Raw genomic sequence first — 18,066 nt, 5'->3', positions numbered from 1 at the left:
ATGCGTCTGCTGCCCCCTAGAGGCCAAACCTCTGAAGTACAGCCGTCCTGGCCTCCGTCGCCCGCTCCACCACTGCCTGCCAGGGCACAGAAGTGCAGTGGGCGAGGGGCATCAGCTAACAGGGAAGGGTGGAAGGGACATATCCGCACACTCAAATTCAGTGGCAACTCCAGTTCAGAAGCAGGGCACTGGCCCAGCCCACTTTGCACAGCTGCTGCTGCTGGCTGCACTCAGGACAACGCTCCTCCCTCTCCCGCACGGGGGCCCAGTGACCCCTCACCCCACCGCCACCCTCACAGGCAGGTTTAGTTCACGTACACTGTTCTGATTCTGTGACTCGAGGCAGAGGCCGAGCCCGATGCCCAAGCTTACCCACTTCCGCTGGGGAGGGCGCCTTCCTCGGCGTGTCCCTGCTCCCCCCGCCAGGCGGGCGGGATGTCTGGGGCCCGAGGGGGCACTGGTGCAGCTGGCAGCATGACGGAGGGCTTGTGCAGCCCTGACGGAATCAGAAGCCCGTTCGGCTTCCAGGTTTCTCTCTGTAGTTTCCTTCCCCCGGAGGCAGGGGAGGAGGGGCTGGTGGGGCTGCAGAGGGTGGGCGCCAGCGGGCAGCCGCACCCTCTGCTCTCCAGACCAGCCTCTGCCTTTTGGCTCTCTGAAGGCACTTATCACCCATCCCCGAGCCTCCTCTGACCTCCGGTCCTACTCTCCCCCACCATCCTACCAACGTACCTCAGTCTCCAGAAGACCCACCCTATACTACGGTCCGGGCTGGGTCTGTTCTGCCAACGCCCACCTCCTCTCTCCTCCACGTCCGCCTGGGTCTCCTTGAGCCACAGCTAGCTGCCAACCGGGTCTCGGAACACCCTCCAGTGCCCGGCTCCAGGGAGACCAGGCCCGGCCCGAGCCTTCCTCCTGCTGCGGTGGCCAGGAGATGGGCATCCCCGGGTAGCAATCCCACAATGCACTGTACCTCAGAGAGAGAGCATGCCATGGGGCATCCAGGACACCGGCCCTCCGTCCAGAGGAGGACAGCCGGTCACAATACTGCTCACAAAAAGACAAGGGCCGGGCTGCCCTCGGGCGCCCCTCAGTCTCCACTTTTGTCTCTCGGGAAGAGCCAGCAGTCTGATTGGGTTTTTTCAGCCCCTGTCTCTCTCCTCTCCACCCCCACGCTGCTGAACCGTTTCATTTCAATCACAAAGGAAAAATAAAGTGGGGGTGGGGGGCAATACCTAGGAGTCTATTATCACATGCATATTAATATGTTAATACTTTCTTTCTTAAAAAGAAAAAACTCGATGTTATTATTTTGCAGACTACGCTTTATAGTACCTGTGTGACGGGACCTAGGACACTGGATACAAATAGAGCTATGTTGGTTTATCATAATATGTACGCAGAAACTTTCCTTTTGTCATATTATCCTTGTAATGTAAGAAGATTGTTAATAAAAGCATTTAAATTTACTCACCAAGGTGGAATGTCTACCTCCTTGCCTCTCCCCCAGGCCTGGGCTCAGGGCCTCTCAGAATGGGTCCCCTCACAGGGGCTCCAGAGTCAGGTTAGGAGCCTGCCTGCTGCCAGAGTGGAAGAATCTAGAAGAGGCCGTCTAAGTCCCTTCCTGCTGTGCTCACTATTCCCGCATTCCATCAAGTCCACTTCCAGCAGGTAATCTACATGCCCCAACCACCCATCAGGCGGGAAGGAGGTGTAACGGAAACCATTTAAAATAAAGCTGTCTTTCCCCCAAGTGCATTTATCCCACAAGAGTCTCCAAGGAAGTGCACAGAGCTATTGGAGATAAATGGTAGTTCTGATTTTCCCTCCAGCTGCCTTGCAGGATTCTCCACTTCCAGGCCCTGTCCCAGGGGAGGGGTCTTTCCCTGATAGTTTGCTAATGGGGCTGGTATGGCTGGTATGGGGGTGGGTGATAAGTGATAATTTGCCCAAATTGCTTTAGAAAGAAGCTGGGCATAACAAGACATAAGTAAGTGTTTTTACTTTTTCCTCCCAAGATGCTAAGCCCTCTTACTCCCAGCTCCTCCCAGTCTAGCTTCCTTCCAGGGCCTCCCCTCTTCCCTTTTCTTGGGCTCTGCCTTCTGAGTGCCCACCAACTCTCTCTCAGCCTGTGTCCCTCTCAGCCCCCGGAGGCCCACTCCGTTGGCCACTCAGAGGCTTCCTGTTGTGAAAGCCACTCCAAGTCCCCATGGAATGTTCTGGCTCTCTTCTTTTCCCAGAGGCAGGGGAATGGGGGAGGAAGGAGCAAAGGGCATAGCTGAGCAGTCCCCAGGGTTGGCCCCAGCCCCACGGCTGGCCACCCAGATTTGACCCACGTTTGCAGCCCTATGTGGAACGTGCTAATGATTGCTTCACCAGGAAGCAAGGAAAAGAAAGATCCTCCGTCTGCACTGGGCCGTGAGTTTGGTCTCCCCAAAGTGGGGGTGGGAGGATGTGGTAAGGGGGGAGGTCTAGTCCACTCCCATCCCCCTCTCTTCCCCCCAGCTGCTCCCTAGCTTCCCTCTCCAAGGTTCAAAGGGCAAGTTGAGTTCACCTCGGAGAGAAGACTCAGGAGACTGGCTAGCTGCCTGAACGGCTGCTATGTGACGATTTCTAGAATGATCTTTTGAAGACACTGGTCCAGTCGTGGCATCCTCTCTGCTTAACCCTCTAGTGGTTCCCCACTGCCCTTAGGGTTCAGTCCAAAGCCTTGATCATGACCCGTCAGCTGGGAGCCATCCAGCCGCAGCCCACCTCCTGGCCCCTCTCGTGTCCTCTGCACGGTGCTCCGGCCACACTGCCTCCTCACTGTTCCTCAGGCTCACCAAGCCCTTTTCCACCTCGGGACCTGCCAGCACCCCGTGCCCTCTGTCTGGGATGGTTTTTCCCAGGGTGGCCGAGCTCTTCTCACCTCTCAGGTGTCAGCTAAGATGCCACCTTCTCAGGGAGGTCTTTCCTAACCGCCCTCTCTAAATAGCCACCTTCCAGGCACTGTTCATTGTTCCCCTTGATCTTTTCCTTCATGACACTTATCTCCGTGTGCAATTGTACAGTTATCGTATGTGTGTGTGTGTCTGTGTGTGACTGTTCTGTGTCTGGTCTTCCCCTTCTTGATTGTAATGCCCACAAGTGGAGACTTTTTAATACCACAGTGCAGTTCCTATCACACAGTAGGCACTTAATCAGTGTTTATTGAAGGGATGAATGAATGAATGAATCAATCAATTTAAGCGGCATCTGATAAATTGCAATCCCAGCAATGCTGTATTGGTTGCAGCAGAAGGCCTGGATTCTTCCACTTCTCCTGTCTCTGTCTCGGTTTCCTGATTGATCAGGATGACCCTGCACCTGACCCCTGGCTACATCTGGCCTTGACCCAGGAGAGCTGGAGGTCACCCCTGAGGTGCTTGCTGGAGCTCTCCTCCACTCCAACTGGCTCTTGTCACTTGGATAATGTCCACTCCGTGCAGTCAGGTGCCCCCTAAATCCCCCGGGGAAGAAAGATGTTCCAGCTACTTCCAGCTTGGCCATTCCATGGTTCCAGGAAGCATTTTGAAGCCACTGCCTACGCATCTGTTACCTTTCCAATAAAGACCCTTGGCCACTGGTTGTATGTTAGAGCCTGGACCTCAGAGTCAGAGCTGTACCAGATGCAAATCCCACCCCCACCTCTTACAAGCTGTGAGATCTTGACAAGTCACTTATCCGAGTCCGTGTCTTCTGTGCTTCACGCAGAGGAATGGTTTACCACACGCTGACTACTCATCATTATTGTTGTATTGTTACCTCTTAGATCAGGACAAAGCAGATGCTAGGAAGTGCTGGGGTTCCCTTCTTTCACCTGGAATTCCTGGGGCTACCCTGGGTGAGGGGATGTCTGTGACTTTTATTTCAGAGTCACCAATGCCTACACCGACAGGCGGCATGGACGCCCCTGCCTGGATGGGAGCCCCTTTTCCTTCTCAGCCCAGAGATCCTGGGGCACCTTCTGCCTCAACAGCTCATCTCACCTGGCTCTCGAGGGAAAAGGGACTCCATAGAGGTTTTGTTTGTTTGGGGCTGGAAAAACAGGTTTCTCTTTGCTTGTCCCTCATTTGAATCCCTGGGTTTCTGAAACAGGATTTCTGCCATCACCCACTTGCCAACAGGCTGCCCTGAATCACCAAGAAAGAGCATTGGGAAATTCGGATGGGAAGCCGTGCTCCAGCCTGGGCTGTTTGAGAGAGGCCACACCCGGGCGAGGGCGAGGCACCACAGGGCTCTGATCACACAGTGGGCACAGTGACCACGGCTATGTCAGCCCCAAGACTGGCTTCCTCCCACCTCCTCCCAGGTAGGCGCTTGCCTCCATCTCTGGTGTGGAAGATGCTGAGGTCCCCGCCAGGGACCATCTGTGCTGGCTCACCTGCAGGGGACGAAGGAGGAGAACACGGGGCAGTTCTCCAACACTGGCACCAAGAAAAAGCCCAACCCTCTAAATCCATCCGCAGCCACATCCCAGGGCTGTCTCCTTGCCAGGCGTCTGCCCCGGGGAGGGAGGCAGAACAGATGCTAGGGTTCCAGGCTCCTGAAATGATGGTGCTTCCAATCGGCTCTAAAAAAAGAGCAACTTTGGATGGAAAATTACCACCGGCTCCGTTAGCAATTAAGCAAATGAGAAGAGGCTGACTCAGAGCCCCAGGTGACAATGCAGCTTGTCTGCAGGAGTGGGTGGCTGTCAGGAGGGACTGTCAGAGGGTGCCAGGGGGCATGGCCAGGCATGGGGCAGGGAGGGCAGGTACACCTCTGTGGCGTTAGTCTCTTTTACACATGAGATTGAAAGTCAAAGATGTGTGCGAAAAGTACATTGTTGCCAGTCTGGATCACAGAATGACAAAATGTTAGAAGGGGCCTCCGTGATCATTTGGTCCCAATTCATTTTATGGATGTGGAAACTGAGGCCCAGAGGCCAGTGACTTGCCCAGCTGGCTTTCAGGTTCTCCGCTCCCCCATGCAGTGCCCGGACTGGAGTCACGTTGATCTGCAGGAGCAGAGTTTGTTATTTAAGGCTGGTCAGTGGAAAGTCCGGTATAAAGTGACTCATGAACTCTTCCTCCCTCTCCCGTTTCTCTGTTCTAGAAATCCAGACTCTCGAAGATCAGTTTGGGGCTCTGGGGCACCCTCTTCCTAGTTATCTGTGAAACAAAGTCTACATAATATTTGGCTATGTGGATAAGACCCAATTCTCCTATTTTGTCATGAAAATAAAAATCCTGGCTGTCATTAAAATATAATAGACATATGACATAACATAAGGAATTATATGCACAGACTGGGAAAGTGAAAACATCTTATGGCTTTCTTTATGCATCATTTATCCTTTTTAAGAACCTTTGTTTTTAATTTCATGTGACCTGGCTGATTTCCTACTGACTTTAAAATTCAGGCCCTGCCCCTGGCTTCATGCCAGGGCCTCTTCCTCCAGAGGCCAGGGCTGCAGTGGCCACCAGGAGGACCTAAGGTGACAGGACCCCAGAAGTCCCCGTGTCCCCGCCCGCCATCTGGAGCACAGGGGTACCACTGGCTGCTGCACTGACTCTTCCAGTGGTGGGAGTATTTTTTGGGGGGATGTTAGAGAAAGAAGAGTCTCCAGTTTCCACCTCATTTTTCTTCTCAAGAATGATGTCAAGGCCCCAAGAGGCCTTGCCCAATGCTTGCATCCCTAGTTGTATGAAGCCCCTTTGACTCAGCGCTCAAGTAAGGCCATCAAGGCATGTGCACACACACACACAGGCACACGCACAGCACTCTGTGATTTTGCAATTCTACTCACTCCTCAGTAGATATCTCTGAGAAACTTGCACATGTGCACAAGCAGACATGCACATTGAATGTTCACGGCAGCATTTCCTCTAACAGCAAACAAACAAAAGAAAACGTCTAAATGTACATCAACAGGAGAATGGGATTGTGGTATATCCACACAATGGAATATTATACAGCAGCGAAAAATAAATGAACAACATAGATCCGTGTGGATAAGGCTCAAAACTTTCAGGTGGAGCCAAAATAGTGTGATACAATTTAAATAAAGTTTAAAACACACGGAAATACTCTATAGTGCTCAGAGTTTTCATATACAGGTAGTAAAGGGATAAAAGGATAAAATGCTTGGGGTCAGAGACCCCAAATTCAGGATGGTAGTCTCCTGATGGTGGTGGCTGGGGGACTTCAACTGTATTTGTCAAGTTTGGTAAAACTTGGCAGTGGTTCATGAGTGTTTACCATATTATTTGTTTTGCATTTTATATGTCTAAACTATTAAGTGAAAAGGAAAAAAGAGAACACCAGGCAGCTGACCCAGTTGGAAATTATTTATTTACCACTGAAAGGTTTTTGCTCCAAAGTGTGACACCAGACATATGACTAGAATGTCTCATGCGTCGTTTTGTGCTTCAGTTCATGATTGCAAACACACACACACTTAGCACTGACAACAGGGAACACAGGCAGAAGAAACAAATCACAAGGACTAGGTTTCTCTTTTAGTGGTCCTCACCTCGCTTTGGCTTAGGCTGCAGCCGCCTGCCACCCAGGACTCCTTTACATCCCAAAGGATTTGCCCCTGAAGAACTGATGTCCCATCTTGCTCTCTCTACATGGCATTGTTTGGAGTAATATGTCACTCAACCCACACCAAGAGTCGTATCTCCAATGGAAATGGACAGACGCGTGCAAGGTCTTGATCAATAGGCACTCAACAAAAAATACGGATTTGGTGCAAGAAGTGGGATCACAGATTAATGAGGGTGGACTCCCAGTTCTCCATGCCCATCACCGGGTCCATGAAAGAACCAGGTTACCTTGGTCACCAACCAGGTCACCAACAGCCCCGTCTGAGATGGCTTCTCCCTCTATTTTCACCTCACTTCCTGCCCCTCTTAGAAAACGCTCCCTGGCAAAGTACAAGGTGTTCCTTTAAAAAATGATCAGATGCATTCCCACAGACACAGTTACTCTAATTTGATAGTAAATTGCAAATGTATCTAGTACAAGGTAAGCTGATGCAAAGATTACGGAAGTTTTTTGATCTAGCAGTCTGATATCTCTGGATAATTTAAAATTCACCAAAATGGAGTTTTGGTGGAAAAGCACAGTGATTGTGTTCTCTTCTATCTTTAATTACATTTACGTGGAGGGCTATGAATTGTCATCAGGTGAACGGTAACACTCAATGTTGTGAATTTCTAGGGCAACTGTTGAGACATCTGATGTCTTTACCATTGAGAAATCAGCTAGGCCATAAAAACACCATGTGTGGTGTCTTTTTCTGCCCACTCCCCTATCCATCCTTCCTTCATTAATTCATTCAACAAATATTTATCGAGGACAAGGAGCCAGCTTTATTCTAGGCAGTTGGAATACACTGTGTGAACACGAAAGACACAAACCTCTGCAAATCCTAGCTCGTTTCTGCACCTGCCTGCTAAGTGAGGTGATGGCTGACACCTAAGATGCTCTGTGGTGGCATGTGACTCCTATCAAGGGCAACCTTTAGTTTGGATTCTGGAAAACTAAACCTTGGAGATCCAAAGAAATGAATGCCTCGTTATGAATGACCATGGGGGCAGTTGACATTTCTGGGATCAGAGGCCCCACCCAGCCCCCTCGAACATCCTTTCGTGTGACTGTAAGGCAGATGCATAGAGTTACAAGGAAGTAGAACCCATGTTTCCTGCTTTTAAGTCTAGAATCCAGACTTTTCTATATTGGAGTAGCAAACATTACCAAGAAGAGAATCCTGGTCAACTTACACACGGAACGTTTTCTTCTCTTTGAGCCATGCCAACCAAAAAAGGGAGACCAGAGAGGTGAGGAAGCTCTCAAAAACATGATCTAGGAAATCAGCAACAGATGCTTTTCCTAAAAAATACTTGGCAGGAGGAGGTCAACACCAGAGATCAAGATTTCCAATGACCTGAAAGACTTCCCCATTAAAGACGGATTAGATATGTTTTTCTGTTTTTTCAGAAGATGGTCTAATGCTTTTCTACTTCTGTACAGAAAAGGAAAATAATGACAAAAGGTGATCGAGTCCCCGCTCAGATTCTCAGGGAGAGGCCAAGAAGGACTTGACTTGTTGAAGGAATGAAGGGCAGTCCTTATTCACCTCGTCTAGGAATTCTCTTTCAGATCGGGGGGCTGGGGTGACATCTGCATGCCCAGAGGTTGGATGTCAGTATTGAAGAGAATCCAGAATCCATGGTTCTGGAAATGCCTGGGATGGTTCTGGCACTTTCCAGGCGCTGTCAGCTGCCAACTGAACCTTAAAGATAATCTGCTGGTGGCCTCAGAGTGTTTTTAGCCAGGGAGCACCTACAGCTTATGAGCACTATTTCATCTATCATATTGTACACACACATGACATTCATCCTACTGTACACACGGCCAACAACAGAACCCAGGAATCCTGGTTCACAGGCAAATGTCATATTCACTCAGCAAGGCTCATCATTCGATTAGTGATGTGGACAGCTCTTTGTTATAATAAGGTAGGAATTTGAAACCTAGCTGCTGGTTATTTACTAATTAAGTGATAGGCCCTGAAAACTAAGGGAGGGAGACCCATTTGCAAAAGACTTTGTTTCCTATTTAAAATTATTTTCCTTCTCCACCTCCACAGAGCCAGATGTAACAGAGTAACTTAATATGTGCCCCACACTGAATTCCTCCTAAAGTGGCTGGAATGCTGAGAAGGGATGGGTCTGTCTCAGAGGGGTCACTTGGTGATGCTGGTGGACGTGACAACCAGTGCCAGATGCCTAATAGGGGATCCCACCTGTACCTTGTCAGGGAAGGTCTCCCCAAATGTAATATAAACTGATTTTGAGCTAAAACAAGAAAGTTATTCAATAAAAAGCACAAAATTCAGTCCAAGAGCAGGATCTGAGAAGCACAAATGAAAATATTAAGAAGTAAAATAATGAAATAAAAAACAGAGGCTCCCAAATTTCACACTGATGGCTGAGGTGTCTGGCATTGGAACAGCTACCCCAGGGTGCCGGGACCCTCACAAGGACTGTGAAAACCTGCCTGGAATGTTGTAAAAGAGATTTCTCCAAGTGCAATGCCCCAACCTCCGCATCAAAACGACTCAGTGCTTGTTAAAAACGCAGGCTCCCGGGTTTCAGCCGGGAATACTGATTTGCAACGTCGACAGGCGGGCCCGGGAATCTGCTGGTGATTCTTCACACGCTAAGGTCTGAGACCTGCTGGGTTACTGCCTCGGGTGGGTAGCATTTAATGCTGGCTACGATTTCATGCCACCCTGCCAATCTCTAATTCTATGGGTTGATCCAGGATGCTTTTATTTCCTCCATCATTTTTGAAATGCTTATTTTTAAAAAGCCACCTTCTTTGCATCCATTATTCCCCAAATTAAGCTTTCTCTGCATCTGGCCTGACCCCACCTGCAATTCTGCACACAGGCTGGACTTGCCGAGTGTCTCTTCAGTAACACAGGCGAGCAAGATGAGTGCCTCAGTGTGACCCGTAGTGTGACCCGGAAACCTGCTGTTTCCGCACACTGCCCCTCCCCACTTCTGTTCTAGAAACGAGAGTGTGCTGAGAGAGGAGTAGTGTCCTGGCCTTTGCAAATGCGTCTGTCTTCCGGGTGTCAGAACGAGGACGGGGCACAAAGAGGAGGTGGCAGGATGGCTGGGGCTGGAAGGGCGGGGCTGTGGGCGAGGAGGGAGGCGACCCCGGTGGCCGGCTACGGGCGTAGCTGGTGCCACATGGCGATCTGCCGGCGCGGGTTTTTGAGCATCTCCTCCCAGTGGCTGCGCTCGGAGCCCGAGGCATGCAGGCCGAGGCTGCAGTGGCCGAGGGCGCAGCTCTGCCCCTCCGCGCTCTGGCCCAGCACCTCCAGCTCCACGCTGGACGCCCGCAGCAGGTCATCTGGCAGCTCGAACATGATCATCTCGTTCCACACGGGGTTGATCTTGTGCTTGGCTCGTTTCGTTTGCTTTTTCTTCAGCTTCTGAGCCTGATGCTTTAAGGTCACCTTGACAGAGACATCTGGGGAAGGAGAGAGAGGAAAGAGAGACAGAGAGAAGGGCCAGGAGTGAGCTTCTGGGGTGTAGTGGGGCCCCAGATGATGCTTCCTCTTGGGGATGGAGAGACAGGGTCTCTGACACAAGATCTGTATCTAGGCTCCCTCTCTACCTCCCCCCTCCCCATGGGCCATGTATTTATTCAAGAATTATTAAATGCCCACCATATGGCAGACGCTGGTGTAGACATGGGGATGAACTTACATTCAAGTATGGAAAACAGACAATAGCTAATACATAAGGCTGGTCATTGAGGGGCCCATGATTGGGTTGTGCCATAGTACAGCCAGGGAAACACCCTCTGCATGAGTCTTCTAAGTGCCTTCATGTCCCACATCCAACCAGGCCCAGGACAATGGCTCAGATGTCCTGCAGCTTTGAGTTTAAACTCAGACCAGAAAAACTAAGCCATCCCATGTCTTCATCCCCTTGGTTCTCTGTCCATGCATTTTTGTCTGTTATTAAGATAGCAGCTCTCCTGCTGGTTGGTTGAGTTCTTCTCTTCTGTTCTTTCGTAAGTTTTACTTGAGAATCCCGACTTCATGTGGAGGGTGAAGGCAGAGTGCCTCGGCCCCCACGGGAACCCCACCAATAGAGCTGCCCCCCAGGAAATCGCCAACAGGTCACCAGACGAGCTTTCAAGTAACATCACAGGGATCAGGACCTGGATTCCGTTTTCATTAGTCAAGGTTCCTGAAACTAATGTGAGAATAATTGTTACTCTGTATTTATTGCTATAATTATCACCCCCAGGTGGTTAGTTTGTTATTTCAGCAGAGATATTTAAGAGACAGAGTGTGGAGCTGTAATTGTCCTGACAGGAGCTATAAAAAAAATAGCAGGAGGCAAAGAATTGTCTGGAGGGGATGAAGAAAAAGCAGTGAATTCTGACCTTTGGCTCAGGAATCTGTCAGCAAGACCAACTCTTGTGATTTCATTCACCCAAGATCTTGTGCTCAAAGATTCTGAACGCAGTGGCCATTCTTTATTTGTATGCTGCTATAAATATCTATTTATTTATATCCTGTGATGAGCCCTTGGCTCCAGGGCCAGGTACCATATGGCTAACCAACGCTGCTTTCCTGCCCTGACAAGAGAGCCTGTTTGGTCCCCAAGACTTGAGGCCTATGCTGGGGTATCCAGAAGGAAAAACCGAGGCTTCCAGAATGTTGAAGAGATGCTTCTTTGGGTATATGGGGCACAGACGCCCTAAGCTTCGGGCCGCCTAGCCTGTGCACCCACACACCTTCTGCCATCACCCACACTCAGCTGGTGTGAGGACGGCAGGTTGGCAAAGGCTGGGAAGAGAGAAGAGACTGGAGTGGGGTGGGAAGTGCAGTGGTTGCTGGCTGAGACAGGAGAAGGAACACCTGCCTGTAAGATGGCTCTGGCCAGGTCTGGGTGACAAGAGCTGGGCCAAGTTTCCCCTACAGCCCAGATACTCTGCTCCATGGCTACAGTCTGTTCTTGGCTTCCTATGACCCGTGGGGAAGGCTGATTCCTCTTATGCCGGATCTGCAAGGTAAGGAGCCCCAGGTGGCTCACACCTGGTCCCTAAGGGATGGCACTGGCCCAGGAGTAAATGGATGTGACTTTAAAGAAGTGAGCGTGTCCTTCAAAATCGGTTTGTGAGTTTGTGGTGGAGGACACAGCTGAGGCTGACTGCACCAATGTACTCATGTTCCACCTCCCTGCTCACCTGTCCCCACTGCCTCCCAGGTGCCACCTCCCTCCGCACACATTCCTAGAGGGGGAGCTGGCCTGGCTCTCCCCTCTCCCTCCTCACTCACCCTTCCCCAGGAGCTCCTTGCACTGGTTCGAGTGGAGGTTCTTGGCTTTGATCAGCACTACCAGGAGGCGGTTGGCAGCTGGGAGGTAGCTGATGGATAGAAGGACCTCTCCGGTTCCTGCAGACGGCTCCTGAAACAGAAGAGGGGACGCAGGAGGGGGGCCTCATTTAGGGATGGCTTCTGACCCATTCACTAACGCTGAGGCTGGGGTCACACTGGACTTGCATCCAACAGGCATCCTAGAAACATTTACCCATCAATGCTGTTTTCTCCACCCTTGCAGAAGGGAGGAGGGCACGGGGGAATCACATGTGGCATGCGCATCAATAAGGGTTTGTTTTGTTTGCCTCAAAATGTGATTTTCCAAATATCTTTTATTCAAAGCCAACATATAAAACAGATCGAAGAGATGCCACTCAGGATGCGGCAGGGGCAGAGGGCCAGAACCCCTCTCGCCCTTCATCCCCACCCCCCAGGCTCCTGCGGCATCTCTGTAGAACGCTAGGGTGCTGGAGAACACAGTTTGAGAATCACTGCATTGACCGGTCAGGTTCCTGGGGCAGCGGGGAGCTGTGATTCATTACTCTGTTTGAAAAGCTAATTCCTTCCAGCCCCTGCAGGGCGGAGAGAGTCAATAATGTGCTGTACCAATGCTCAGTGGGGGCTTGCTTGGTCAACAGAATGGCCAACTATGTCAATGAGAAGCCAGGCAGAGGATGGAGGGCAATGCACCAGAGACCACTGGCAATAACTGTGCTTTGCAGGAGGCGCCAATGCCTCTGTGAAGCATCCAGAACGTCTGTCCCCCGTCTGCAGCTTTATAGAGTATCTCCACTGAAATTCCTACAAGATTTTGCTTGGAACTCCAACAAATCCACTGAGGGATGAAAATGACCAAGAGTCCCCACAGGAGGCAGATGGCTGTCACAGTCCAAGGATAGCGCTAAGAACGCTAGGTAAGTTCTTAGGTAAATTCTAGAAGCAGACCATCTGGGTCTGAGTTCCAATCCTGCCATTTACTAGCTGTGTGACCTTAGGTAAGTTACTTAACTTTCCCAAACCTCACTTTCCTCATCTTTAAAATGGGAATAATAATATCTCCACTCAATGGGGTTGTGGTAGAAATTAAATGAGTTAATATTTCACGGCTTTGAACACTGCCTGGCACACACCACGCACCATGAAACTGTTTGCTTGGATCATTATCATTAGTTGTCCAAGAGGACAGCCACTACTTCTTGAGATTGGTAAGTGGGAACGTTGTTTCTGGGTGAACAGGAGCCGGCCTGGGCTTTGGGAGGGAGGCTGGATGGACGAGCTGGCCAGCCCTATGCCCAGGTCACACCTTTCATCCAGGAAAAATGTCTTCACCACGACCCCAAGGATTCAACTAGCCGTAAGTGACTAGTCGCATGATGAAATGATCCGGGAGCTGTGAGGACGTTGGCAATGGCCTGAATAATAGCAGCTAACATTAACTCAACACTTACTTTGTGCTGGGTGCAATTACATATCTATCCCACTAGGCTGTAAGCTCCACAGAGCCGTCCCCAGCACCTAGCACAGAGTTGACACACAATTAATATTTGTGAGAAAGAAGGGTGAGACATCCCTTTAATCTTAACAACAAGAGTGAAAGGGATGCTAATCTTGTTCCTATTTGAAGCATAAGACCCTGATGCTCAGAGAGGGCATGTCACTGCCTCCTAAGGTCATATAGCCAGTAAGTAGCAAAACAGAGCCTTGAACGGAGGTCTGATCTGATAGTGAAGACAAAGTCCTAAACCGTCCAGCGCCCTCGGTGGGCAGACCTCTCATTTCACAGTGAAGAACTGAGGCCCAAAGACTTGTCTAGGAATGCAGAGGGGTGGAACCAGAGCTGGGATGGGCACCAGCCTCCTGATTCAAGGGTACTTATTGGAGGTCCACAGTTGGCCTGGGCTGTGGCCACAAAGTGACCAGGCTTGAGCCCTTCACTTCTCCCAGACCAGGTGAGAGGAGCCTGGACCCGTCAGCCCGTGAAGGGCTCGTCACCTTTGTGTAGGGTGCCAAAAGGCCCAGACAAGTCCAGCCAGCTGCACCACAGCCAGAGAATTTTAACAGCATCTGCCCCTCGGCTCTGCTGCTTAAAGTACCTGCCAACAAAAACAACCCTCTTTCTCCCTCCATCCTTCCCTGATTTTTCCCATCCCCCATCTTTCTCTTGGGCTCTCAGTGAATCATTCAAGCTGCCCTTGGAGTGGGTCGTTCTATGGTCCCTGGTGACGCACACGCCACTTTTGGCTCAGTGTCTTCCGGGGAGAACTAGGACACTGCTGACACCTCCGTTAACCCATTCTGCCCAAGAGGAGAACATCGTCTGGGCTGCAGCGACTGAAGGCTCCATCTACCTTGTTCAAATCGCCTGCACCCTCCAGCTGGGGCGAGGGGCTCCCTAGCCTGGCCTTGGGACTCTCTCCTGCCACATACACCGAGAGTGCCACCTCCTACTTCTGACTCCATGCTGCCCTCTGAGATTGGTCACATTCATGGTCCAAGGGGATGCGAGAGTGTATTTATGGAACAGTGATAACTATAAGTAGGATGATGATTGGGATGGATGAGCCATGAGGGCAGGTCTGTGTCTTAATTACTGCTGTGCCCCAGCTCCTAGCATGGTGCCTGCCACATGGTGGAAACCAGACAAGGTATTCATGGAATGAATGAATGATTTGTGCTCTTCTAGGGGGAGGGAGAGAAGTGGGTTAGGTCCCTGAGATGTCTGCCTGCATGGGCCAAATTTCAGCCCATTAGGGGTGGGACCAGGGTCTCCAAAGCTCTAGAAGGAGCTCCTCCATCTCTGGAGAAAGCTGCTTTGCCAGCTGCATAAACCAGTGTTGGGTTCTCTTCCCAGGACCCCTGGCTGGGATTCCACACAAGTCCCAAATCACACACTAATTAGACCAGGAACAGCCTGGTTCCAGCTGAGAGTGGCTGTCAATTTTTATCAAATTTCTGAGCCTAGGAAAGAGAAAAATAAGGCAAGGAAGAGATCATAGAAAAAAGAGGAGCAGGTGGACGTGAGAGTGTACCCTCCCTCCTGCAGTGTCCATCAGGAAGGCGCCTGCTGAGGCCGCCTCTTACACCGTCAGGCACTCATGCCGCACGGTGGAGGACCACATGGGACTCACAGCTGGACCAACCTGGCCCCCAGGCCGAGCTTGCCGTGTCCCGGCTGGGCTACCGTGGGTGGGTTACTGAACTACCCCCAGACTCAGTTCCTTTGTCTGTAAATGGGGTTGTCATGGCATCACCCTTGCTTGGTTGGTTTGGGACAGAACTTAGGTAAAGTTCTAAGCACAGCCACTGATGGGTGGTGCCCCAAAACTAGTGCCCTTCTTAGTACTTTTATTACTCTAGCATGGGGGTCGGCAAACTTTTCTGTAAAGGATCAGACAGTAACTATTTTATGCTTTGTGGGCTACGCAGTCTCCAGATAAGGCACTGACCAGCTGGTTCAGAGATTGGTCATCCAGAAAGTTCCCTCTAGGCACCATCATGGCAGCCCCTTGGATGAGGCCTTGACCCAGGGGCCTAAATAACTACACACCATCCTGTAGCCCTGATCTTCCCCCGACCCCATCACTGCCCTGGCCTGTGGGGACAGTGATCTGCTCTCCAAGGAGCCCCTCTCTGCACAGTGTGGCCTCCCAGCAGACACTTCTTCCCATTCACAGCTTCCCCAGCAGCAGAGGGGTCGGGAGAACCATCCTAGGGTAGAGCCCATGTAGAACACTGGGCTCTGCAGCTGCCCCCAGCACCCATCACTCCTTCAAAGCCCAGCGCATGCATCACGGCACACCAGGCCTTCTAGAACTTTCCATCAGAGCACTTTGGTTAGGCCCCTCTTTGATGTCTTAGGATTCAACACGTCAGATATCATCATCCTCATCACAGTCATCATCATCATTGGCATCATCACTCATCTGTTCCCGTTTCTCCCTCTGGCCTGTTTGTTCTATGAGCAGAGGGGGGCTCTAGCCGGTGCTCATCTCCCCAGCAGCACCTGGCACATAGTAGGTACACAAGGAGTATAAATGAATTTAAATAGGGATAATACTGTCAGCACCAGAGCCAATACACTCGGAACATGATGTTCTCCACGATGGTGGTGGGGAGGGGCGGTGTGTCTTTGCATGGCAAGCTAGAAGCAGAAGCACCAGGAATCCCAAATCCTGGGTTGTGGGTCTGCTCCAGTCCCCCACCCTATTCAAGACTCCGACTTGACTTTCACATTCCCGGCCCTGGGCTGGGAAGGTCTCTAAGCTCGTTCCCTGAGCACTGGCCCAGTCCTGCCGTCCCACGCTCCACTAACAGGCTTTACCTTTCCTGGCAAGAAGTCACTCTACCTTAACTGAAGTCTTCAGCTCGCCCCACTGGGCGGCCCCCAGAGGCACAGACACCCCATCCAGGCCCAGGCGGAGCTCCCCAGCCACGCTGTGGCGGGAGAAGCGGTCGCAGGTCCTCAGGGTCAGCGTCAGGGTGGCCGTGGGGAGGTCCTCCTCCGCCAGGGGGAGCACCAGGCCCTCCTCCCATGTGGTGAGCAGCTGCCGCTTCTTCAAGGCCGTCTGGGCCTCCACAGAGCCCGTTCTGTTGGCCACGCTGCCCTGGACATAGCAGTCACAGCCTCCGTCGTGGTCACCGGTCACAGCTGCAGCCAAGGAGAAAGCAGCACAGACATGCAGCTTCTAGAGCTGAAGGGGGGAGCGGAGCACGGCCCTGCTCTGAGCTGCAGAATCCAGCTTAACGGTTACAACCTCGGGGGCCTGAAAGACCCCAGGGCTGACCACCCCGGCATGGAATCGCCTTTCTGCAAGGCCTTGAGAAACAGGAGATCCTCCGAGGGGCCAATGTCAGCACACACTGGTCCTCCGTGGAGAACGGGGACAAGACTCCCTGCTTCCAGGAGCCCTTCCGACCTCCTGACCCTGAGATGTCCCCAAGGCGCCAGGGCCCACCAACTGCTGATGACTTTTATTAGTGTTGCTCCTGAAACGGTAATTGGTTTGTTCTGTCCCGTCAATATTTCCCACACAGCCACCGTGATGTGAGTTCCTTGGCTGCGCCCCCGTGAATGTTGTTTGATATTCTGAACCTTGGTGTTCTTAATGCTTCACGTGGTGGCAATTTGCACCTGGGGCACTTTTATGAAGGGTCCCTCAGGGACCATTTGAGAAGTGGTAGCTGATGCTTTCCAGGAAGGGAAGATGAGGGACTGGGGCCCTGTGTCCTAACAGAAAGAGCGCCCACTGAGCTGCAAGGGACCTGGGTATTCTCCTCGCTCTGGCACCACTCGTTGGAGTGATCTTAGACAAGTCACCTGATGTTGCTAGGCCTCAGTTTCCTAATCTGTAAAACGGGACGATTGTGAAAACCACATGCAATAAAGTATAAAAAATAATCTAAAAAATCTTGAAAGAAAACAAAAAGGAAAAACACTCTCAAAAAAATTAAAGTAAATATGACAGTCGGATTTATCCTGCCCATAGCTTCCAGCTTCCAGGAGCCGGCGTTGCCCATTGTTAGCTCTGATTCCTTTGCAAAGTCTTAGCTTTGTTTGCTGATGGTAAAGTGAACTGTCAGGGTAGGGAGCCCAGGGACATCCTGACCTCTCAGAAAGACTGGCTGGTTCTAGAAATCCAGAAGCTTTGCTGACCATTCAGAACACCCCCTGTGTCCGGCGCACAGCCCTGTTCAATGGCAAAGGCACCCATGGCAGAGGTGGCTGGCTGTTCACCAAAAACCCATTTCCTCTTTTGGCTGGGCACCTGCGAGACCACATTTCCCAGGCTCCTTTGCAGTCCGTGGCCATGTGACTGAGTGCCAGCCAATGAGGTGTGAGCAGGGGTGGTGCATGCTGAGGGCAGGTTATGGCTTTTAAGGAATGCTTGTGCCCTCTCCCTGTATCCCTGCAGATGCAGACGACAAGGAGGCTGAAGGGATTATGGAGCCACAGACGGAAGGAGCCTGGTCCCTGAATCACCATCTGGAGGAAAGATGTCTGCCAACATGGAATCTCTGCTTTAGACTGTTACATGAGAGTGAGAAAAAACCCCGATGTATCTGAGCATCCCACGTTTCAGGGTCTGTCTGTTACAGGGTGCTAATCCAGCACCCAGGGCTCCCCGCAGCCGCAGATGCCCCCACCC

At 51.3% G+C, this 18,066-nt stretch overlaps 1 protein-coding gene across 1 annotated transcript in view; it reads right to left on the bottom strand.

Annotated features, from left to right (window-relative positions):
• Positions 1 to 9,555: 9,555 nt before the first annotated feature.
• SYT13 (synaptotagmin 13) overlaps positions 9,556 to 18,066 on the bottom strand; it is a 40,526-nt gene continuing 32,015 nt past the window's right edge. Inside the window, exons 4-6 of the mRNA XM_058527087.1 lie at positions 16,267 to 16,568; positions 11,879 to 12,008; positions 9,556 to 10,053 (exon numbers count right to left, since the gene is read on the bottom strand). Coding sequence (XP_058383070.1) covers positions 9,749 to 10,053; positions 11,879 to 12,008; positions 16,267 to 16,568 — 737 coding nt within the window. The 3' untranslated portion in view covers positions 9,556 to 9,748. The remainder of the gene's footprint in view (positions 10,054 to 11,878; positions 12,009 to 16,266; positions 16,569 to 18,066) is intronic.

Source organism: Diceros bicornis, chromosome 31 (assembly GCF_020826845.1).
Source record: "Diceros bicornis minor isolate mBicDic1 chromosome 31, mDicBic1.mat.cur, whole genome shotgun sequence".
In the NCBI taxonomy this organism is placed as follows: domain Eukaryota; kingdom Metazoa; phylum Chordata; class Mammalia; order Perissodactyla; family Rhinocerotidae; genus Diceros; species Diceros bicornis.
Note: the sequence above shows the minus strand (reverse complement) of the source record. Positions and strands in the feature narration are given on the sequence as shown.